The 26,178-nt window shown below is 35.4% G+C and overlaps 1 protein-coding gene across 6 annotated transcripts in view; it reads left to right on the forward strand.

The window, feature by feature from the left end:
- EXOC6 (exocyst complex component 6) overlaps positions 1–26,178 on the forward strand; it is a 187,786-nt gene that overhangs the window by 91,265 nt on the left and 70,343 nt on the right. For 4 of the 6 annotated variants that reach the window (XM_046654551.1, XM_046654545.1, XM_046654548.1 and 1 more), the window contains 3 exons: positions 2,731–2,840; positions 8,654–8,765; positions 9,305–9,439. In XM_046654551.1, coding sequence (XP_046510507.1) covers positions 2,731–2,840; positions 8,654–8,765; positions 9,305–9,439 — 357 coding nt within the window. The remainder of the gene's footprint in view (positions 1–2,730; positions 2,841–8,653; positions 8,766–9,304; positions 9,440–26,178) is intronic. The other 2 variants (XM_046654546.1, XM_046654547.1) reach the window with 1 other exon arrangement.

Raw genomic sequence — 26,178 nt, forward strand, 5'->3', positions numbered from 1 at the left:
AAGAAAAAAAAAAACATTGGATTTGGTCTGGGTTCACATGCCAGCTCTGCCTATGGCTTGTTATATAGGCAAGTGACTAACCCTATTTGGGCATTTGTGCCTCATCTGTTAAATGAGGACGTTGAACTAAATAATTTCTAGTGTCCCTTTTAATTACTCGAAACTATTCTAAATAGGTTCATGGTTAAAAGGAAGTTTGGCTTTGCTTGTCAAGTGCTTCCATAAGCAGTACCTCTTAGGATTAAGCTCGTTAGGAGTTGTATTCATTGGTCCATATATTACTTATCATTAAAAAGCAGAATTCTTAAGGTAAAAGCCATGTGGAAAATTTAAATGTTACAACTTAAAAAGAAATCACATAAATTATTTGATAACAGTCTCTTGGTTGTATGTGTATATATATTTATCTTTTTTCCTAATTTAAGTATAATTTTCAATTAAAACTATTAGAAAAGATGTAAAACTGTCTCTCAAATAACCTGAGCTATTATTTTCAATGAGTGAGAAAGGAGTAAGACTGAATATATATATATATATATATATATATATAAATCTTTTTGCAGATAGCTGTGCTAATTTGATTAGAGCCATTTGGCTAAAATAAGAACATGTCCGTATTCCATCCTTAATGTCATTGAAATAAATTCTTAAAACTGAAGTATCTTTCAAATAGTTAGTATACAGTTCATTATTCTGCAAAGCATAAAGTTGGAGGTGAATTAGCACTTACATTATTATCAGGTGATTTTACAGAATAGTAACTCTTTAGTTGATTTTTGTAGTACTTCTGATTGAGTAGCTAAATTTGGAAAAGTTGAACCTACCTTTAGAGCGAGACTGCTCTCTACAGATGTTTTCACTACCAGCTATTGTAAGTTTCCTTCTGCTGGAGGTACCTAGGAATACATTTGTTCGTTCAGATTTTTATCATTCACCTGCTATGTGGTAGAGACTATGCTATTTGCTAATTTTTCAGTTTCTGCTGTCCAGGAGCTTATAGTCAAGTGAAGGATAGATAAACAGGAAATTATAACACTCAGAAGTTGGTACTGCTCGAGATAGAGGAAGCAGCATGCAGAGAGGCTATAGTTCTGTAGTATAAAGGTTGATAAAGCACAAGAGATGAAGATCAAGAATTGAAGGAGAAGAAGAAGGGGCCAGACTATAAAAGCCCTTGTAAACAGTGTTAGCAAGTTTAGTCTTTATCCTGAGAGCTATGAGAAGTCACTAGAGGGTTTTAAGCAGTAAAAACATAATCATATTTGTTCTTTAGAAAGATCTCTGGCTAATGTGGAGAATGGACTGGAGAAGAGTAAAACTGGTGGCTGGGAGACCAGCTAGGGGGTTGTTGCAGTTATCTTGAAAAGAGAGATTGGTGACCTGAGTGGGAGTTATGGCTGTGGAATTTGATTTAAGAGATGTTTAGGAGGAAGGAACAACAGGAATTGGTGATTATTTGCATGTAAGGGTTGATGAAGATAGAGGGGTCAAGTATGATAGCCAAGTTTCTGCCTTGGACAGTGGTAGCATTCACTAAAATAGGAAACACAAGAGGGGCAGATTTGGAAGGAACCAGATGATAATTTCACTTTGGGATCTATTGAGTATGTGTCAGATGATACAGCCAAATGGAGGTGTTCAAATGGTAGTTGGATATATGGATTTGGACTTCAGGAGAATGATTTGGCCTGGAGTTGTGGATTTGGGAGATACTGGCACTTGCATGGTGGTTGAAGTCATGAGAATAGACAAGATCATCCAAGGACAATATGTGAAGTAAGAAGAGAAGATATGTAGGATAGAACCCTAAGGCATAGCAATAATTAACGGATGGCTAGGGGAGGAGATAAAGAGAAGGTAGAGAAATAAGAGGAAAATCAGTGTGGGGCATGGATACCAGGGAAGGAGAAATCATTTAAGAAGCAGGAGGGGGCCAACTGTGTCAGATAACTTCATTTAAATCAGCTAACAAGAGAGGTGGAAAAGTCCATGAGATTTAACATCTCTGACTGTTGAGGGTACTTTCACTGATGTAACTAGGTTGCTATGAATGTGAAGATAAAAGTGTAGATTAGACTTCATGATGTGTAAATAAGGGGCTTCTGGTAAAAACCTTGGAGAGAGTTTACCTTTTGGAGATTGAGAATTTGCTAGTGGACGTTGGCTGATAAAGTAGTTTATCCAAGAAGCACACTGCAAACCACTAGCTGCATGCCACTGTTTCATGGTGGACTGGTCAGAAAGCTGCTGTACGGTATTCTAGAAGTTAGAGAATGAAATGGATACCTTCTTGAATTGACATTGTCTTCACTGAAAGTGAGTTGAAGGGAATCTTAGAATTATTTGATGACACTGAGCCAGGAAGCTGGCCCATAACTTTCATGGCCAACCTGACTTGTATTTTAGATGCAGAAAAGCAGAGAGCTAAGCACCTTCTGCAGGGTACTTATCATCAGAATATACAGAGGTATTGATAGTTGCTTTCTCTGCTTGTTGGAGGTCTGAAAATATGATTTAAGAAACAGGTAAAGTGCCGCATTATTTTCTTCAGAAATATTTTGGTTTTCTTAAAATCTCAAAAATAATGTAGAAATGTAATAGTGGACTTTGAGATGCAAGTATTTACTATTGATTCAGATGTGAAATCCATTTAATTTTTACATTTTTAGGTGATTAGAATATTTTTCTAAAATTTCAAAAACAATATTGACTTTGTTTTTCTTTCTACAGCAGTCTTTCCCAAAGAAATTCCCCATGTCTCAGTCAGTGCCTCATATTTACATTCAAGTTAAAGAATTTATTTATGCCAGCCTTAAATTTTCAGAGTCGCTACACCGGAGGTAAGTTTACTAATAAGAAATGTATCTTTGGAGGCTAGCCCGGTGGCATAATAGTTAAGTTTGTGCACTCCACTTCAGTGGCCTGGGGTTCAAGGGTTTGGATCCTGAGTGTGGACCTACACACTGCTTATCAAGCCATGCTGTGGAGGTGTCCAACATGGAGGAAGATTAGCATGATATTAGCTCAGCAACAATCTTCCTCAAGCAAAAAGAGGAGGATTGGCGACAGATGTTAGCTCAGGACCAAAAGAAATGTGTCTTTTTTTTTTTTTTTTTAAAGATTTTATTTTTTTCCTTTTTCTCCCCAAAGCCCCCCGGTACATAGTTGTATATTCTCCGTTGTGGGTCCTTCTAGTTGTGGCCTATGGGACGCTGCCTCAGCGTGGTTTGATGAGCAGTGCCATGTCCACGCCCAGGATTCGAACCAACGAAACACTGGGCCACCTGCAGCGGAGCGCGCGAACTTAACCACTCGGCCACGGGGCCAGCCCCAGAAATGTATCTTTATCATAGCTAATTTCATGAAACATTAACACTTGATTTTCAGGCCATGACTCTTGGATGGATTATATCTCATTGGAAAGGCTTACATATTTTAGTGACATTGGAGGTTAAGTTCTATAATTCTGATATCACATATTGTTTTTACTATTTATTATGCAAGTCTTCAAATATACATTAAAAGTAGAGATAATATGATAGGGAATTCCTATGTTCTTAGCATCTAGATTTAACAATAATATACTTTTTGCCATACTTTTTTAATCTATTTATTTGCTGAAGTATTTTAAAGCAAATTTCAGAAATAATGACATTTTACCCCTAAGTACTTCAGTATGTGTTTCTAAAAACAAGAAGGACATTTCATTATTTAACCACACTTCACAAAATTACCACTGTTCTATAATATCATCAGTACCCTAGGCCATATCAATATTTTCTTGATTGTCCCCAAAATGTCTTTTTGCAGTTGGTATGTTTGAATCAGGGTCCAAATAAGGTTTACACCTTGCATTTGTTGTTAAATCTGTTTTAGCAATATCATTTCTTTTTTTATTTCTTTAGATGTTTAGATCTTTATTTATTTTAGTTTTTCTGTTGCTCAGGTTACCAGTAGCTAAACAATATCTCTTCTTTCTCTATGTCATTGACTGATCAAAAAGCTGATATTCTTAATAGTTTTGTTTTTTCTCAAATAGGCCTAAAGTAAGGATTCAGACAAAGCCAATAGAATTAATAGAGAATGCTGTAGCAAGTTGGTATCATACTCAGTAATGGAGAGCAGCACAGCAACTGTTGGTAGCTATAGCCAGCTTCATTTTATAGGCAAGAGAATACCATTTATCTGGTGTGATGAAAGTAATACCCTACATTCATAGAGATAGGAAATGTGGTACTACCCCTATTTTGCTGTTAAGGAAACTGAGGCTCGGAGAGGCTACATTGTTTATCCAGAACCACCCAGCTACTCAGTTTGAGAGCTGGGATGAAGGAGCAGTTCTTCTGACTCTCACATCAGTGAAAGTGTCTGGCATGTAAGGAACAAACAGTTTATGTTAGAGGAACGTTAATCATTATCTTGTTCCAACTACCTAGACGGACCCTGTCTTACAGTCACGTGATAGATTTCTAATTGTAAATACTCTGGAGAAGAGAGTGGTAATGGCTGGCTTTCACAACGTCTCCCTTTCTTAAATCCATTCGTCTAAATTTGTATACTGAATAGCAGGAAATATCCCTCAGTGTGAAACTCTTCTAAATTTTAAGTCATAAAAAGGCATGAAGGCAGTCAGTCGATTATTTTTCAAGCTGAAACAGTGAGAACAATGACAGGTTTTTTTTAATTGTATTTTATCTCTTTCTCATTGTAAGCTACCACTATTTTGGATTTAAATGATGTATAAATAAATAGGGGAAAAATGTGAGTTCTGCTAGGGTAAAGAGTTATCTGATTATAGGTCTTACACTGCTTTTTCCTTGTGAGTAGGGATTCTTTAAAAGATGTCTTAATTTTTATTCTTGAATAATATGAGTTGGAGAGGAAAGGGAAAGAAAGGAAGACAAATATCTAATGCATAGCATTGCTGTGCTACGTGTTTCTCACAAGCCAGTGATTCTCCAAGTGTAGTCCCCAGAGCAGCAGTATTAGCATCATGTGGGAAATTGTTAGCAGGGCAGCCTCAGGACTACTGAATTAGAAACTCTGAGCGTGAGGCCTTTGGTTTTGATCAAGTTCTCTGGGTGATTCTGATGCACTCTAAAGTTTAAGAACTACTGCTTCATCATACTGTACCAGCCTCTTATATCAGTCTCTGAAGATGTATTTTAAAGACATTAGCTTTTAACCTCAATCATAAAACTCACTAGAGGTAATATACTCTCTGTACTGCACACCATGACACACACAATATAATCCAGCACTTGAAAAACAATGAATACAAATGAGTATTAATTGAAAAGGAATAAGAGACTATTACAGTGGTGGTTTTCAGTAGTGGAGCTTGAATGGTCTGAGAGCCACGAATAATTTATGCCTGTCTTGTTCTTTGTTTCTAAAGTTGTGGTCTAAGAGCGAGGCGGTATAATGCAGCCTTAAGAACATAAGCTTCAGACTTAGACCTTAGTTTGAGTCTTGATGCTGACACTCACTCGCTATAGTAGGATCTTGGGCAAGTCACCTACTCTGTTTAAATTGCAGTTTCCTCATCTGTAAAATGAGAGAAATAATTCATAGATTGGTTGTAAGAATGAAATGAGGTAATGCATGTGTATAATAAAGCACTCAGTATAGAACCTGGCACATGGTGGTCACATATGACCGGGAGACGAGGGGATACTACAATTTTAAATGTGCTGCTGGAACTTGGAGTGTTTGTATTTTCTTTTGTAAGCATTGGGGAACTGTTGAAAGAGTTTTTAACTGAGGAATGGCATGACTAGAGTTAGATTTTAGAACGTTTACTCTGGCCTTAATGTGGATGATAGGTTGGAGGGGGTTAAGAAAAATAGTCATGTTAATTGGTGAAGGCGGTGTTTCAAGAAAGAGATGAAGAAAATTGAAGTAGTCAGGATCAGTGGTGAGGAAGACGAAGGAACACATACAAGAAGTGTTTAGGAGCCTGAAATTAGAGTACTTGTAAATACTTAGATGAAGAAGTTAAGGGATAGAAAACAATTTGCCTTACATTTGGGTAGACTTGAATTTGTTTGTATACTCTCAAATAGATTCTGGTTATAGTTAGTCATCTTTGAAAACAGTGATACATGTATTCATCCATTATGTGAGGTAAACATTTGCAAATGAAAGGGAGAAACAAGAAGTCTCTCTTTAACAGTCATCCTACAACTTGGCTCAAGTTTTATATTTGAGAATTATTCTTGAAGCTGCAATCCTGAATCTATAACATTGGACCCTCTCATTTTTTCCTAAAGCCTCCCTAATGGCTGACTAGAACTAGACTTGCCACCTCAATTCTGACTCTTTTTGTATATGAACTCTTAGCATTTTAAAAGATAAATGTTGTGTACCAGTGCTACAGAAGAAGAGATTGTCAGTTTTTTCCTTCTATCTTTGATGAAAATATTTGTCACCTTTGCTAGTTCAGTATCCAGTCATTCTAATTAACTGTCTATGATCATAAGTTATTCATTCAACAAGGCTTTTATGCTTATGTTTTTAAAAAAGTTATGCTTTACTAAATACATTGACTATTTTCATTTTGTTGATGAGAGTAATACACAGTTCAGAATACAGAGAGCATAGTTAATTAAAAAATAAGTAAATCTAAATTTATTCTGGGTTATCAGCTTTCTGACATATATTTTTATTTTAAAAATTTACATCTGTTACCTAAATTGACCTATTAGAATTGCTTTGTTTTTTTATTTGGCATTAAAGAATTGTGGAAAAATCACTTTCTGTGGCTAAAGCTCTTTTGTTATGTTTAAATATATTTTCGAGTTAGATTTTTAGAACTAGAAGATGCTTCAGAGCTTTTATAGTACAGATGTTTGGGTTTCTTTTTATATATGAATAAAAGCAGGGCTAGAGAATAAAGTGACTTCATGAAGAGACTCCAAAGTCTCAGTTATTTAGTTGCAGAAGAAACATCTGGACCTAATATAATCTTAAAGAAATTTTCAGTTTGCATAAGAGGTTAAGCTGTAAAATATTTTAGGAGATTTATTGTATATTAAGATTTAATTACTGTGAAATGTTCTTTAAAAATTAGGGAGAGTACATGTTATAGGCTTAAAGGGCAAGGAGTTAAGAAAAAAACATGTTCAATTAGGATAAAAACTTCATGGGGGAAATGTTTGTCATGGTCAGGTAAATCTTCCTAGCACAAATAGGACGTAGGTGCTGATAGGTTTCTTTCTCTGCTTTTACTTATGGAAGAAAAAGTATGCATTGACTCAGCATTCAAGAAAGTTCGGAAAATTAAACAAAAGACATTAGCTATCATGGGTAACTTTTCATCTGAGAAGGAAGCTGTACAGGGTGTCTTTAAGCTTAATTTGAATGTGTCAGAAAAGAAACCAAAGGAGTTGGTGAGCACTTCTTTTTTATCAGGGTGATACATTGCCTCTTCTGGGGACACTATTGGTAGATGAGAAAGAGTTTTCTGTCTGAGAGTTTGATGCCAGGTAACCCTGAAGCCCTACTGGTGGAGTGCACATTCCCTGGGAAGTCTTGATTTTAGATATAAAGATCAGAGAGAAATATTCTCCTCAGGTCTGCCTGAATTAGGATTAGCAGAAATTGAACAGTGCTTCTATTAAAATGGAGAACACTAGAGTAGTAATGAAAAGTATCTATATTTTGTCAAATCTAGCTCTATTTGCTTTTTTTAAAACAAATAATAAGCTAGTAAATATTTGTGCTTCATGTATTTTTGAGTAATATTTAAGAAAAAAAGGCAAAAGTCTAAAATTTTAGCCGACGGGTAAGGCAGCGGTTCTCAACTGGGGTAATTTTGCCCCGCATGGTACATTTGGGAATGTCTGGATACATTTTGAGTTGTCAGAACTGTGGGGAGAGGTGCTACTTGCATCTAGTGGGTAGAGGACAGGGATGCTGTTAAACATCCTTCAATGCACAGGACAGCCCCTCAACGAATTATGTAGCCTAAAATATCAGTAGTGCTGACTGCTTGGTCTAAGGACAGCTTAAATGTTTTGATAATAAAGCTATATAACAAGAAATCATTATTTACTTAAATCGAAGGCCTAGTGGTTAGGAGAAAATAATAAGCTTTTTAGTGCTAGCCTAGCAATCTTTAGGATGTTAAGAAACATCGTAGGGGTTTTTCTCTTTTTTTTTTTTTTGCACCAAATTAAAACTAGTGTAAGGTAATTATTTTTTGAATCTCTTTTAAAAAATCTCAATGGAGATGGATAGCTTGGTTATATTAAACTTAAATCTGGTAATTAATTATACCTAGAAAGAGCACACATCAGTTTGCATTTTAAAAATAATTAGGTGTGTATGAAATGTCTTTGAAAGTGACCCACAATGGAGTCATAATTTAAGAGTAGTTTGATTTCATTATACTAAGTTCCCCATGGTTTTACTGGTTAATTGAATACATTTAAATTATATCCTAAATGAACATTCTACTTTATTGAAAATGTCCCTTTTGTGAAATTGAATTGATATTTGTAAATTAATAAATATGGGTGATTGTAATTTATTTAAAGATCTAAAGGAATGAGGCAGAGCAAATTATTTTAGTAAATTGTGTTAAATTATTTAGGAAGCTAACTAACTGTAACCTTATGGAAAGCTTAATATTATCAAACTTTGTTTTTAGCTCAACAGAAATAGATGATATGCTTAGAAAATCTACAAATCTGCTGCTGACCAGAACTTTGTGCAGCTGTTTACTGAACCTTATTAGGAAACCTCATATAGGTTTGACAGAGGTAGGTTAAAAAGATACTTAAAATTAAATGTTTCATAATATGAAACAATTATTATAAATTAAGTTATTGCTGAACATCATCCTGTAAAACTAGCTTTCTATTTTAAATTTATTAATGAAATGGATTTGTTTTAAAATAAAAGTATCAGTGTAAATTTATGCGACATGAGGGAAAAGAGTATATATTGGAATAGTAGATAGTCAAAGATGTTAGAACATATATGTAGATTTACGAGTGCATAACTTTACATGAAAAGTGAAAATGCTCATTTCTTTTACTTGGCGAACGTATAAAATTTGAAAGACTACTTTGAAAAGTTATTTTAATTGGCGGTTAGACTCTTGCTTATTTTTTTAAAATGATAGCATTCATAAGCAGTATTTACAGCAGGCATTTGAAATCAGATAATCAGTTGTATCCTGCATTGCTGTAATTATGCAGAAATACAGTTGCTGGAAGTAGTAATCCTATGTTAAAATATCAAATGTCTTTCTGTACATGTAACCTGCATGTTACCAGATATATTTTGTATTTTCTAGCTAGTACAAATCATCATAAACACAACACACCTGGAACAAGCTTGCAAATACCTTGAGGACTTTATAACTAACATTACGAATATTTCTCAAGAAACTGTTCATACCACAAGACTTTATGGACTTTCTACTTTTAAGGTACGTAAAAATCTGACCAAAAGTTTTTATTTCAATCACTGTAAGCAAACTCCTAAAAATTAAAGACAATTTTTATTATATACAAGATTCCATTATATTAACAATTGAAAATTAGTGGTAATCATTGTCAACAATTACCAGATAAATATCAGTTCCTTTTTGGCAGTTTAAACATTTTGTTAAAATGGAGAAAAGTATATTGATTTTTGTACAGCTATATTACATTTTGTTCACGTTTGGAAGACTTAGAGTAGTTGTAAATTGGTCTAACTGAATTTCCATTAATGTCTTACGGTTCAGTAATTAATTTTATATGTAATGTGTGAACGTGTGTGTGTGTTTGGAAATAAAAAATGTAGGACACATTAGATAAGTATAAGATTTGCATTGCATCCTTTATTGACTCTGATCTGAATAAAAATAAATATTAACATTATTACATGTTATTGGAGTCCTGCTTTTTTCTGAATGGAAAGATGTCTGTTCGTATAATACCATGGGATATACTGAAAGATTAATTAATGGTTGTTTTAAGCAGAATGAAAGATTAAATAATTTCATGTTTGTTTTATAAACTATTATTTTATTGATTTAGGGTCTTATAGATGAGACATTGGCATAGTTAGTAAAATAAATCCCTTTGCATTGAATATTTTGTTAAACCAATATAAACCACTTACTGATCCCTTATCCGTAAAATAGTCTTGCTAGTTTAACCTTATAACCCTTTCTAAGTTTTCCCTTAAAGAGAATTCTCATCTTACTACTCTTGCTATATTATAAATTACCCAATTTATCTCCTAAAATTATAGTATAATCATTTACATTTAAAAAATTCAGTGTACTTTTATTTAGAAATAACTACTTTAATGTTAATAGCAACCAGACTTTGAAAGGGTGAAGTCCAGAAATGACCCTTCGTTCCTAAAATTATCTGCCTAGCCCCCAAGTCTTATCTTCTCTGGTGATTCTTGAGCTCATGTAGTCATCCTGACACACAAGGCACAAATGCAGATGATATCTCAGTGAGCAGATTGATAAAATTAGTTACTAAAACTGAGATGGAAGGGCATTCATTTATTCAGATAGTATAGTACAGTAATTAAGGGCATATACTCTGGAATTAGACTGCTATGTAACTTTAGGCATATTCTTTAGTTTTAATAATTCCTGGTTTTGTTATCTATAAAGTTAGAATAGCAATATATTACCTATCTCATGCAATTATTAAGAGGATTAATGGGGATACTTCACACAATGCCATTTGTTGTAGATCATCTATGCTTTGAGCACTCAGGTATTGAGACTATAAAGATGTATCCCTCCCCTCAGGAAGCTCATAGGAGAAAAACTATAGAAAGACACTTGATAATATGGTGTGATAACATAATATAGGGAGAAACTCCACAAGTTTTTGGACATTTGTTTATCCAAAGACAGATTGATTCTTTGCTTTTATATTAGATTTCAGACAATCTTTCTTCGTTTTCTTTTTTGCTCTCTCCTTATATCCATGTGTTACTCATATGCTGTCAAGAAGGGATGTACTAACGACTAGAGTTGTAAGCATAAACTGTTAACATGAAATTTAATAGGCTTTCTCTGTACTCTGATTAAACCATGAATTGCCTTGACATCTGGTGTATCTAGGGATCTTCACACAATTTTTCTTATCAGTTATACATCAAAGAACCAAAGATCCTAGAACATGATTCTCTTAGATTAAGGATCTTGGAACTTTACTTCTCAAAATCTCCCTGTTGGGAGGGAATGTTTAGAAATGTTAGCTCTGTGGTCCATCATTCCAGTGATTCTTAAGTTGCACATAGTTAGTTGAAACTACAATTCCCATAGAATATCCCTTGAGTTTTCTTGGAAATCAGGTAATCAAGTTCAGCCAGTACAAATAGTAGAGAATCCTGGTTTGTTGTTGTTTTTTGTTTTGTTTTTATACAGAACTCCAGAAGCCCTTTCTGTTTTATGGTATAAGAACAAGAGCTATTTCAAGCTCCATATATGAAGGTCAAGTGTTGTTCACTTCTGCCTTTGGTCTATTTCAAGAGGAATTTGTCTTAAATTGTGATATGAGAAAGCAATTCAACAGCGAGAATTGTCGAATTGATATTAAAGTGAATTACTGAGGGAGATTGGGGGGATTTCCATTCATGGTAAATAGTCTGTCACCTCTTTCACAGAAGTGATTAAAGTACAGTTTTGCCTACAGACATTAGCATGGTTTGCTTAGTTAACTTCTTAGCCTAATTCTTTTCAGTCCAGTGAATCTAATGAACATACTCCTATTTAGTTGCTTAATGATTCTGGAAATAAGCACTTACAGGATCCTTTTACCCACACCTCCATCTGCTTCCCATCCAAAAAAGTACATATGTACACACAATGTGCTTGATTTTATATTTGCTTATTTTGTGAAATATTATATACACTATCTTGTTAGCTTGCTTTGCATTTTGCTAAATCTGTGAGTGATAGAAACAAGGTAGAGTAAGTAGTTCCTACCCTCGAGCAGGACCTCAGCTTCTTGAATGAGCCTGAACTCACTCTGAGAGCTACTTGAAGTTGATATTAAGACTTCTAACTGAAAAGATTTTCATCAGGATAGAGGCGAAAAAATGGGAATACCCTTCCCTTTTTAATCTGTGTAGTAGAGAAATGGCCCAGTTCTTTTCCTTTGGCCTCAAAACTCTTTAACTTTGCTCCATGGAGCTTTTCCAACCTGCCACTCTGAAGAGTCCTTTCCTTTTGAGTCCTGGCAGTGACTGCAACTGTAAGTACCTAGAAGGAATCTGCTTCTTATTCTTCTCTAATTTGCCTTTTTAAAAATCTGTTGATGACGGTGTAGCAAATTCTTTTTAGGATTATGGCCAAAGTGACAGTGGTAAGTTGTCTTTGATTAGGAGCTTGAAATTCTCTTCCTGTGGAGCAAGGACATGGTACATTGACTTTTAAAAAATCTTTTTACTGAAGTATATCATGTATATGTAAACATGTACAATTTATAAATTAGACACAGCTGAGGAAAGAATCACTGAGCTTGGGGATATGTCAGTAGAAACTTCCAAAACAGAAAAAAAACTGAACAGAATGTCTAAGAACTGTGGGACAACTACAAAAGGTGTAACATACATGCAATGGGACTATTAGGAGGACAAAAAAGAGAGAAAGGAACAGAAGCAATATTTGATACCATAATGACTAAGAAGTTACTCAAATTAATGTGAGACACCAAACTATGGATCTCAGAAAGCTTAGAGAACATCAAGCAGGATAAATGCCAAAATAATTATACCTAGGCATATCATATTCAACTGTATAAAATTAAAGAAAAAATCCTGAAGGAAGCTGGAGGAAAGAACACTTTACTTAGAGTAACAAGGATAAGAATTACATCTGACTTCTTTTCATAAACCATGCAAGCAAGAAGAGAACAGAGTGAGATAAGGTGTTGAGAGGAAAACACCCACCAACCTCTAGAATTTTATGTGCTGTGCAATTATCCTTCAGAAATGAAGGAGAAATAAACTTTCTCAGATAAACAAAAATTGAGGAAATTTATTGCCAGTAGACTTTCCTTGCAAGAAATGTTAAGAGAACTTCAGTGATAAAATGATATAGGTCAGAAACTTGGAGCTACATAAAGAAAGGAAGAGCATTGGAGAAAGTATAAGTGAAAGTAAAATACTTTATTTTTATTATTCTTAATTTAATAACAGTTTGTTCAAATAATGATAGCAATAATGTATTCAAATAAGTATGCTTTTATATATATATGCTTATGTATATGTATAAGAGAAATGAATAGCAGCAATAATACAAGGGTTGGGAAGGAGGAATTAGGATTATTTTGTTATTATAAGATGTACTACCCATGAAGTGGTATAGTGTTATTTAGAAAGTGGTATAGTGTTATTAAAAGTGGACTTGGAATAATTGTACTACATGTATATTGGAAACTCTAGGGCAATCATTAAAAAAAAAGTATAATTGATATGCTAAGAAAGGAGAGAAAATGAAATCATACAAATGCTCAACTAATATCATAAAAAGCAGAAAAAGTGGAACACAAAAGTAGAAACAAAGAACAAGTGCAATGAATGGAAAACAGTAACAAATATGGTAGATATTAATCCAGCTAAATGAATAATCACTTTACACATCAGTGTCCTAAAAACACTGATTGAAAGGAAGAGATTGTCAGAGTGGATCAATAAAACAAGGCCTAACTATATGTTGTTTACAAAACCCTCTTTAAATATAAAGACACATATACATTAAAAGTAAACAGAGAAAGATCAAAAAAAGTGGTAGTGTCTATATTAATTTCAGACAGAGCAGACTTCAGAGCAGAGAAATTTATCAGGGATAAAGAGGGGCATTACATAATGATAAAGGGGTCAATTCTCCAAAAAGACTTAACAGTCCTTAATGTGCATCTGCCTGACAACAGAGGGTCAAAATATGTGAAGCAAAAACTGATAGAGTTTCAAGGAGAAATGGATGAATCCACTGTTATAGTTGGAGACTTCAGCACCTCTCTATCAGAAATGGACAGACCCAGCAGACAGAAAATCAGTAGGGACATAGCTGAACTCAACAACACCATCAATCAACTGGATATAATTGACAACTATAGACTACTTCATCCAAGGACAGCAGAATATACATTCTTCTCAAGTTCATATGGAACATTCATCAAGATAGACCACATTCTGGGCCATGAAACACCTTAACAAATTTAAAAGATTAGAAATCATACAATGGCTGCTCTCAGACCACAATGGAATTAAACAGGAAATCAGTAACAGAAAGATAGCTGGGAAATCCCAAAATACTCAGAGTTTAAACAACAGACTTCTAAATAACATATGGGTCAAAGAAGAAAAGGATAATAAAAGAATATTATTAATAACTCTGTGCACACAAATTTGATAACCTAGATGAAACAAACCAATTCCTTGAAAGACACAACCTGTCAAAACTTACACAAGAAGAAACAGACAACCTGAATAGGCCTACATCTCTTAAAGAAATTGAATCAATGATTAATAACCTTCCAAAACAGAAAGCTTCAGGCCCAGGTGGGTTCTCTGGTCAATTCTACCAAACAGTTAAGGAAGAAATTATACCAATTCTCTACAATATCTTTCAGATAGAAGCAGAAGGAATACTTCTAATTCATTCTATGAGAGCAGCGTTACCCTATTACCAAAACCAGACAAAGACATTATAAGAAAATAAAACTATACAATGTCTGTCGTGAACGTAGATGCAAAAATCCTCAACAAAATATTATCAAATTGAATCCAACAATTTATAAAAGGAATTCTACATCATGACTAAGTGGGATTTCTCCCAGGTATGCAAGGCTGGTTCATCATTCAAAAATTAGTTAATATAATCCGTCACAAGAAGAAGCTAAAGAAGAAAAATCACATGCTCATTTCAATAGATGCAGAAAAAACATTTGACAAAATTCAACACCCATTCTTGATGAAAACTCTCAGTAAGCTATGAATAGAGGGGAACGTCCTCAACTTGATAAAGGATGTCTACAAAAAACCTACAGCTAACATCATACTTAATGGTGAGAACCTTGAAGCTTTCTCAGTAAGATCAAGAACAAGGCAAGGATGTCCCCTCTCACCATTCCTTTTCAACATCATACTGGAAGTCATAGCTAATGCAATAAGACAAGAAAAGGAAATAAAAGATATACTGATTAGGAAGAGAGAAATAAAACCATCCTTGTTTGCAGATGATGTGATTGTCTATGTAGAAAATTCAAATGAATAAAAAAAAAACCCCAAACTCCTGGAACTGATTAACCACTGTAGCAAGGTTTCAAGATACATGGTTACTGTACAAAAGTCAACAGCTTTCCTATTTACCAGTGCGTTAATCAACTTGGGCTGCCATAAAAAGATACCATATACTGAGTGGCTTCAACAACAAAAATTTGTTTTCTCACAGTACTTGAACCTGGAAGTCTGAGATCAGGGTACCAGCATGGTAGGGTTCTGGTGAGGACTCTCTTCCTGGCTCACAGATGGCTACTTTCTCACTGTGTCCTCATATGGCAAAGGGAGAGAGCTCTGGTGTCTCTTTCTCTTCTTATAAGGTCACTAATCCCATCATGAGGGTCCCTACCCTTATAACCTCGTCTAAACCTAATTATCTTCCCAAGTCCCCATCTCCAGATACCATCACATTGGGAGTTAGGGCTTCAACATGAATTTTTGGAGGGACACAATTCAGTTCATAACATTCTGCCCTGGCCCCCAAAATTCGTGTCCTTACATTCAAAATACACTCATTTCATCCCAAGAGCCCCCAAAGTCTTAATTTGTTTCAGCATTAACTCTAAGCTTTTACATCCCAACACACTTTCTCATTTTTCGCAACATGGACAAATTGAGGATTTTCTGAATTTTTAAGTTCTGATTCCTTTTTGCTTAACAATTCCTTATCCAGTTCATTTCTCTCTTCTCTCATTTTACGATAAGCAGTCAGTAGGAATTAAGCTGCTCCTTCAACACTTTGCCTAGAAATCTCCTCAGCTAAGTATCCAATTTCATTGCTCGCAGGTTCTATCTGGCACAAAACACTAGAGCATGAACATAACTCAGGCAGGTTCTTTGCCACTTTGTAACAAGGATCTCTTTTCCTCCAGGTTCCAACAACATGTTCTTCATTTCCGTCTGAGATTTCACCAGAATTGCCCTTAATACATCCATATTTCTGGCATTCACCTGAAAACTCCTTCAGCCTCTACCCATTATTCAGGTCCAGAGCTGCTTCCACACTTTTAGGTATTTGTTACGGCAGCACCTCACTCTCAATACCAGTATCTGTATGAGTCAGCTTGGGCTTCCATAACAAAATACCACAGATTGAGTGGCTTGAACAAGAGAAATTAATTTTATCTATTAATATCTATTAATATTTCTCTATCAGTTATAGAGGCTGGAAATCCAAGATCAGGGTGCCAGCATGATTGGGTTCTGGTGAGGACTTTCTTCCTGGCTTGCAGATGACTGCCTTCTCACTATGTCCATAGCAACTGCAGCAAAGTGGAATTTGAAATTAAAAACACAATACCATTTACATTAGTGCCATCAAAATTAAAATCCTTAGGTATAAACCTAAGCAAATATGTATGTGATCTATATGAGGAAGACTACAAAACTTTGATCAAAAAATTGAAGAAGAACTAAATAAATGGAAGATTTTTCATATTCATGGATAGGAAGACTCAATATTATCAAGATGTCAGTTCTTCCCAACTTGTTCTTTAGATTCAAGGCCTTCCTCATCAAAATCTCAGCAAATTATTTTGTGGATATCGACAAACTGATTCTAAAGTTTATATGAAGAGACAAAAGTGCCAGAATAGCCAACACAATATTGAAGGAGAAGAACAAAGGAGGAGAACTAACGCTACCCAACTTTAAGACTTATTATAAAGGCAGTGTGGTTTTGGTCAAAAAATAGACACATAGATCGATGGAACAGAATAGAAAGCCCAGAAATAGACCCACATAAATATATTCAACTGATCTTTGAAAACGAGCAAAGGTAGTACAATGGAGCAAAGAAAGTCTTTTCTTTTTCTTTTTTCTTTGAGGAAGATTAGCCCTGAGCTAATTACTGCCAGTCCTCCTCTTTTTTTGCTGAGGAAGCCTGGCCCTGAGCTAGCATCTGTGCCCATCTTCCTGTACTCTATATGTGGGACGCCTACCACAGCATGGTGTGCCAAGCCGTGCCATGTCCGCACCCGGGATCTGAACCGGCGAACCCTGGGCTGCTGAGAAGCGGAATGTGTGAACTTAACTGCTGCGCCACCAGGCCGGCCCTAAAGAAAGTCTTTCCAACAAGTGGTGCTAGAACAACTGGACATCTGCATACAAAGAGATGAATACAGATAAAGACCTTACACCGTTCACAAAAATTAACTTGAAACGGATCATGGACCTAAGTGTAAAATGCAAAACTATAAAACTCCTAGAAGTTAACATTGGAGAAAATGTTGGCAGGTGTTAATTTTTGAGATACAACACTAAAGGCACAATCCATAAAAGAAATAACTGATCAACTGGACTTTATTAAAATTAAAAACTTATGTTGTGTGAAAGACATCCTTAAGAGAATGAGAAGACAAGCTACAGACTGGGAGGAAATATTTGCAAAAGACATATCAGATAAAGCACTGTTATTCAAAATATACCCACAAAGAACTCTTAAAATCCAGCAGTAAGAAAATGAACAACTCAGTTAGAAAATGAACAAAAGAACCTGAACAGACACCACACGAAAGAAGATATACAAATGGCAAATATACATGTGAAAAGATGCTTCACATCATACCTATTAGGATGGCCCAAATCCAAAACACTAACACCACTAAATGCTGGTGAGAATGTGGAGCAACAGGAGCTCTCATCCATTGCTAGTGGGAATGTGAAATGGTACAGCCACTTTGGAAGACAGTTTGACAATTTCTTATAAAACTGACCATACTCTTACCATGCAATCTAGCAGTTACACTCCTTGTTATTTACCCAAATGAGTTGAAGACTTATGTCCACACAAAAACTCACATACAAATGTTTATGCTAGCTGTGTTCCTAATTGCCAAAACTTGGAAGCAATCAAGATGTCCTTCAGTAGGTTAATGGATAAATAAACTCTGATACATCCAGACAATGGAAGATTATTCAGCACTAAAAACCAATGTGCCATCAAGCGGTGAAAAGACATAGAGGAACTTTAAATGCTGTATTACTAAGTGAAAGAAGCCAATCTGAAATGGCTATGTATTGTGTGATTCCAACTATGTGATATCCTGGAAAAGGCAAAAGTATGGAGATAGTAAAAAGATCAGTGGTTGCCACAGGTTGGAAGAGATAGGAAGGATGAGTAGACAGAGCACAGAGGATTTTTAGGGCAATGAAACTACTCTGTATGATAGTATAAGGTGGATACATGTCTTTATACATTTGTCCAAACCTATAGGATGTACAACACCAGGAGTGACCCCTAATGCAAACTATGGACTTTGGATGATAATGATGCATCAATATAGGTTCATCCATTATAGCAAATGTACCACTCTGATGGGGCATTTTGTGAATGAGAGAGACTGCATGAATGTGGGGGAGGGAGTATATGGGATATCTCTATACCTTTCCCTCATTTTTGCTGTGAAGCTAAAACTGTTCTAAAAAATAAATTATATTTAAATTGGAAAAAAAATGAACTCACTCATGTAATTACAAGGTCAAGAAATAAAGCATTAGTGGCATTGTAAGAAGCTTCACTTATCCTTCCTCCCAGTCCTTATCTCTCCTCCCTCTCAATATGTACTGATTTTAACAGCACTGGTTAGTTTTATCTGTTTTTGAGCTCAATTTATAAGAAATCATACTGAGTGCATCTTTTTGTGTATCTAACTTCTTTCACTCAACATGATTTGTGATATTTCATCTGTGTTCTTTCATGTAGGAATAGTTGTTTATTTTCAATTCAGTATAGTATTTCTTTATAGAATTTACTACAGCTTATTTATTGGTGCTCTCTTTTGGCTGCTCCGAGACTTTTTTGCTTCATTTCTGGTTATTGACTACATATGTGACCTCTGAATAACTGAGGTGTTTACTGTAGAAGTAAAATAAAATTTATTTAATTTTTAGTAGTAAAGATATAAATTCATAAACTAGTATAATCATATATTTAAAACCAGTAAGATATTAGTAAGTTTTTAAATTTCTCTTTTAAATTATAATTGTTTTATTACATATATAAATTTCCTTTCTTATTGCTTTGCCAGAACACTTGGAATATTACTTTGTGACTGATTAATTGCATTTCAGCTTCTGATTACCTATATGCTTTGTGTAGAATCTTTTGTATTATTATTATTATTATTTTAAGATTGGCACCTGAGCTGACAACTGTTGCCAATCTTCTTTTTTTTTCCTGCTGTTTTTTTTTCCTCCCAAAATCCCCCCCGGAACATAATTGTGTATTTTTAGTTGTGGGTCCTTCTAGTTGTGGCATGTGAGATGCCACCTCAATGTGGCCTGATGAGCAGTGCCACCTCCTTGCCGAGGATCCAAACCAGCGAAACCCTGGGCAGCTGAAGCAGGGTATGCAAACTTAACCACTTGGCCATGGGGCCAGTCCCCTAGTCTTTTGTATTATTGGTACAGTGTTCCTTTGTACAATTTGTTTTGTTTGTGCAACTTGTCTTTTTTTTGCTGAGGAAGATTAGCCCTGAGCTAACATCTGTTGCCAGTCTTTCTATTTCTTTTTGCTTGAGGAAGATTAGCTCTGAACTAACATCTGTGCCAGTGTTCCTCTACTTTATATGTGGGTCGCCGCCACAGCATGGCTGATGAGTGGTGTAGGTCCGTGCCCAGGATCCAAACCTACGAATCCGGGCTGCTGAAGTGGAGCGTGCCAAACTTAATCACTATGCCATGGGGCCGGCCCCTTGTTGTCCTTTTTTAAAGGCAATAGATGTAAGATTTCTTTTGTCACTCATTACCACCAGCTTCTCCTCTTCTTACCTTCCTCCATTAGAGAAGGCTACATAAAGCAGTTTTATGTTTGCAGCTGATTTAATACAATTGAATGACATAAAATCCTGAAAGGCGGATCAGAAAAAAGCAAAAAGCAAAAGCTTAAATATTTATTGAATAGAATAAATGTCAATTATATAGAAAAATAATGGGGATGCTACTTTGCCAAAAACGCAAAAGCTAACAAAAAACAGAAGTATTTTTCAGTTCTATAAGCAAAAGAGGAAGTTCAAAAAAATTTATAAACTACCTGAACCCCATTAGTACATTAAAGTGCTTGGCTTTCTGCTTTTTTGTAATTTCTCATCAGTAATCAGATAATTATAGCAAGTGCCTCTTATAAAGGTGGTGGAAAGCAGAAATAGGATAGGGAAGGAAATGGAGTACTTTAAAAAGCTATTTATATCAGATGATTTGCAAACCTGGTGACAAACAACCTGGACTAAGAAGGGGCAGATGCTACTACAAAGCCCCAAGCCATTCTTTAACACTTTCAAGGTACAAAAGCCCCTGAAAACTGGAAAGGTAAAAATGTAGTGCCCACCTTTTAAAAAAGTAAAAGGAGGTAATTTGAGAATTAGAAAATTATTCAATTTATGATGACCTAGAACAATCCCAGATAATCCAGAAGCTGGATTTTGAGTCATTCTAGACTCTGATTCCAGCTCAGAACCTATATTGCCCTTTCTTGTGTATCGCTAGAAGTGGGGTAGCTAGCAAATGACTCTGTGATGGATTTAGATTTTTCTAGGACAGGCTACTTTGATAAGGAGCAAGAAATGAAATATTTTGTCCTATCTAAGGCTTTGATTGTGTCCCAAAAGACGTTCCTGTGAACAAAGCAATAATTGCTTGAAAGTTTTCATCTAAACTGATAGTTTGGGCCTAGAGGATATGTTAAATGATGTTTATTGAGCAAAAATATATCTCTATTGTGCTGTGCTAGTTGCTGAGGAGAAGATATGGAATGGTTCTTAACTACTAGAATTTTTTAATCTAAAAGGGCAGGTAACTACAAACAAATAACTATAGTTAATAAATAGATAAATTTGATCCTCTAGACATGTTTGATTTGGTTTTGTAGCTTTTTGCATTTGAATTCCTTTAGAAGAGACTCATGCTCTGTAATCATCCTGCCTGCCATACTCATTCATGTTACCTGCCTGGACCCTGAAGGCATTTGGGTATTTGCACCCATTTGGAGCATGGGTAGGATTGCAATTGGCAGAGATGAGGAAAGGGAGGAACTAGTATAAACCCATTCACAGAAGCTAGAAAGCTCCAGATCAGAAAGTTCAGAGATCCTGAACCTCAAATGCAAAGACCCAGAAGAAGGAAGATAAAATCATATTTATTCATTCTGTATTAATAAGTATGTATATTTTGTTTAAAAATCGTATGGTTTACATGTGTTTTGAATGTTTATTCTGGGAAAAAATATAATTCTTTGTAAAAGCAGTTGGTGTCAAGTTCCTTACATTTCTGTCTTCAGCTTCTTTCTCTCTCATCTAGGCCATAGCTTTCTGTGTGGTACTTCAGCTTGCATTATCTAACTCTAGTTAGACGAAGAAGTGCTTTGAATTTGCCCCATGAAAATTGTTTTGCTATAGTTAAGTATGACTCCTACAGTAACCTGTATCTCTAAGGGAACATTTAGTATACTGTTTGTGACATGCTGGCTTCAGAACTATGAGATTATGCATCCCTGATTTATACTCCGTCTTGACTGTGTTCTTTATAAAGAAAAATCCTTTAATGAGATTTGTAGAACTTTATAAAAACTTCAGGTCTTCTAATTAATATAAGCTTTCCTTGGCTTTTTACATTTGACTTCTTAGTACATTGTGGAGCAGATCTTGAGCTTTGTTTAATCCAGAGTGTTACTGATGAAGTGGTAAAATATGATTTGCACGTGTACAAGATACAATACAAATCCTAAAACCTACGACTTTTTTTTAAAAATCACAGTAATATGGTATAATGAAAAAACCTGTTGAAAAGTAGCCATTCCACTAAATTAATTTGAATCATCAGCAAGCAAGTCATTTTTTAATTTTTTGATTGATTTTAGGTATCAAATAGAACAGAACAACTTCCCTTGATTGTTACACTGACAGCTAAAATATCTAAATTAAAAACCCATAATTTCTTAAATTGGCTCTTCTCTGTGTGTGTGTAATTTTTTATGATGGTACCATCATTTTTCTTTCCTCCTTTCCTGGAAAATCTAGAGTTATCTTAGATATATTTCTGTTTTCTTTTTGGTGAGGAAGATTGGCCCTGAGCTAAGATCCATTGCCAGCTTTCCTCTTTTTGCTTGAGGAAGATTGTTGCTCAGCTAACATCTGTGCTCGTCTTCCTCTATTTTGTATGTGGGATACTGCCACAGCATGGCTCGATGAGCAGTGTGCAGGTCCATGCCCAGGATCTGAACTTGTGAGCCCAGGACTGCTGAAGTGGACTTAACCACTTCACCACGGGGCTGGCCCTGGTATATTTCTTTTTAACTGCTCCTATCACACCCCTTCCCCCATCATAACTAATTATAGTTTTCAAAGTTTGGTCTTATCTACTTTTTTCCCCTCTGTCTGTAGTGTCATTAGGGACATTGGCTAATGAGTTGGATGCTATATGCTACCAACATTTAGAAATTTCCAGATCAGGATCATAGATTATTAGAGCATCATTTCTTGAATTAGAGCAGGAAGCAATTAGCCAGGGAGGATAACATTGTTTTTACAGTTCCAACTTCATCTCCTGCTTAGATTTTTAAGGCTCAGAAAAATGTCATAGAAGTGTTCCCCTTGCTCCAAGTGAGTAATATTAAATGTAACCTTTTTTTCTCCTAGAATGTTCAATAAAATGTTTCAAATAAGGTACTTACATTAACCAGGTCTATTAACACAATTGACAGAAAACCCAACTCAAACTGTCTTAAATAGTAAAGGGAAACTATTAACCAGTATGACTGTGAAGTCCAAAAATAGGGCAGTTTTCATGTGAGGCTGAAGCCAGCTGCTCAGGAGATGTCACCAAAGACCCAGATTCCTTCCATCTTTCAACTCTGCTTTGTGCAGTTTTGGCTTAATCTTCAGACTGCACATAGATAGCCCAGCAGCTGTAGACTCTCTCCTTCCGGAGCAAAATGGCTGCCAGGTCGCAGTTCCAAACTTCATATCCTCGTGCCCCGTCATCTAAAGGAAGAGAGAGCGTGTCCCTTCACTGACTGCTGTGGAACTCTGTGGGTAAGAGCGGCGTAATTACTACTTGACTTAAACTCATCAGAATCCATCCTTACAGCTAGGTATACTTTCAGTCCCATCCAGACCAAATAGAGCTGTGAATTGGGGCAGAGTGATTTTCCGTAATATATTTGGGCACTGTTCCAAGAAGGCGGAATGGATGATAGTAAATCATAGATGTTTACTAAAATTTTTAGCTATTATTACTTAACTTTTATTTGAAGCACACATGCTTATGGTGCAGGAGGTCTAGGGTGGAGTTTGTGTCTGTATATGTTTAGAAAAAGTTCCTCTGTTGCACACCTGTGCTTGCAAACCACTGATAGTATGCTATCATTTAATGCTTATATATTGAAATAAGAAATAGTTCTCAAATATGCTAGATACATTTCTGCCTCCAGAGGGCACTGTTTCTTCAACAAGCAAAGGAATTATAGCTTTGTTTATAAGCTGAATCTTTTAAAATTTAATTTAGAGGTTAGTTGATATGTCCCTGACTTTCTGGTGAGGTCATAGGATTGAGAGTATTTTGGTTTCAACTGCAGTAGTAGAACTCTCCAGAAGGCCACACTAATTTTCTTAACAGTCTCTAAATTACAATCGGTAACCTTTTTAAAAAAATGTCTTACCAAATAATTCAGTGTATCCCTGTGTATAATTACAGGGTAAGTTACAATGAAAAATTTTTGTATCTTTCTTTCCTTGCTCCTATTTTTAAAAAAATAAACTGTAGTGAGTCAGTTCGTGCCGTCGTGCGTCTGTTTTCTCATGATTATGTTACTGTGGATTATAGAATAAGCAGGCTCCTTAGTCATTAGCCAAGTCCTTTAGATTATTGACTTTGTTCCTGCCTAGAACTGCTGTCTGAAGTTTTTCTTTCACACAGCACAGCCACCGACTTCCTTAAAAGTCTTTGTTTGCTATTATAACCTGTGGAAAACATTAATAAACTTTAAAAAATATAAAATACCCTCTCCTCAAAATTTCACTTTAACATGTTGAGAAAAGCTCTCTTAACCTGGATGGCTTATAGGAAAAGTGGAACCTGTTCTTGGTATCACCTCAGAAAAGTAGATTAATTAGCAAAGTTCTCGATAGTAACAAAAAAAGTAATAAATTTTTGTTTTTTCCTTTATTTTTGCTTAATTCTTTTTCAGAAAATTAGTGGTTTTTGAATCACTTTATCCAGAAAGCATATAATTATAATGACTTCATTTGACTATAATGTGAATGATTTTATCATCGTCATTTTTATTATTTTTCTCTCCTTAGATAAATACAGTGTTTGTTTTCACTCATGACTTCAAAATTTCTAGATATTTGGTCCCTCTCCCCATTGCAACTTTTGGTTAATGTTTTAAGTGTTCCATAGTGCTTTAAAAAAATCCAGGAAAGGGGCTGGCCCCGTGGCTGAGTGGTTAAGTTCCCGCGCTCTGCTGCAGGCGGCCCAGTGTTTCGTTGGTTCGAATCCTGGGCGCGGACATGGCACTGCTCATCAGACCACGCTGAGGCAGTGTCCCACATGCCACAACTAGAAGGATCCACAACGAAGAATATACAACTATGTACTGGGGGGCTTTGGGGAGAAAAAGGAAAAAAATAAAATCTTTAAAAAAAAAAAAAATCCAGGAAAATGTGAAATAACATCTTTATTTTATTTTAATAAAATTCTATATAGTAAAAAGAATTAAGAAATGTAATGTTGATTTTAAAGGTGAATTTATATTAGGATCTTAAAAGAATAGCCATTTTTTAACAAATCTAAAATTTCACCAAGTACTTTAGCACTGTGAGTTTGGAAGAGAGGAGTCTCTTGATACTGGTTTTTAAAATTTTGTTAGGCATCTCTTTCCCTTCCTGCCTACACTAGAGGCAGCTCAGAAAAGCAAGAGAAATCATATAGAGCAGTCTGAGTGCAGATAAGGAATGTAATAGAGGATAGGAGCAGTCACACTCCGAATTGTCTTTGCCTGGTGATAGAAAGGAAGTGGGTTGAGTATTATGGGATCATTATACAGTTCTGAGCTTTAGGCTTCCCTTATCCAGCTTCCTTCTGGAATTGCAGTCCAGCTTCACTTCTGTAGTAATCCATATTAATTTCCTTAGATTCAGTAAAGGTGGTGAGACATGAAATAGAGGGGTCTGATGATGAACACTAGGGCAAAATGCAATGTGGTAAATAAACATTTTTATATTGCTTTGAGAAATTGGTATATAAGTGATATTAGTAGGGTGTGTTATGGTGTAGTTCTGTAGGCCATAAGCATTTACCAGCTTGGGTACCTGCCCCTAATGCTGTTAGGGAGGTTAAAGAGAGATATATATTACTGTTATGACTAATGCACATTAAACATGACCCCCTTTTCCATTTCAGTACTGTTTCATCTTGGAAAAAATCATTCTGTGAATGTTTAATACCCAATGTTTTTCTCCCTCACGTGCAAATAACTACAGTAAGTTAAGCCAGCTTGGGCAATTTGGATGGCTTGGGATTCTAATATACTAATTGTCCTCATACAATTCACTTAATAAACATTTATTGAGCATTATTAGATACCCCACACTAGTAGGTTTAAGGAAACTACCATTTTTTGAGCACCTAACTGGGTGCCAGGTACTGTTAGATACTTTAATTACAGAAGCATATCTAATGTTCTAAACAGCCCTCTGAGATAGTGATGATGATTCTGTTTTCATAAATGAGAAAACTAGGATTTACAAAAGTTAAGTAATTTGCTCAGGATATAAAGATAAGTAAAATAGTGGAAATCAAACCCCTTCCCATTTTCTCAACCCTGTGGCACTTATTCTTTATAGGCCATTTCTCCATTATTTATTATTAGCAGGATGGTGGGATTGTTAAAATGGCCACAGATTTTTTGACACCTCTCTCATTGAG

This window comes from Equus quagga, chromosome 2 (genome assembly GCF_021613505.1).
Source record: "Equus quagga isolate Etosha38 chromosome 2, UCLA_HA_Equagga_1.0, whole genome shotgun sequence".
Classification (NCBI taxonomy): Eukaryota; Metazoa; Chordata; class Mammalia; order Perissodactyla; family Equidae; genus Equus; species Equus quagga.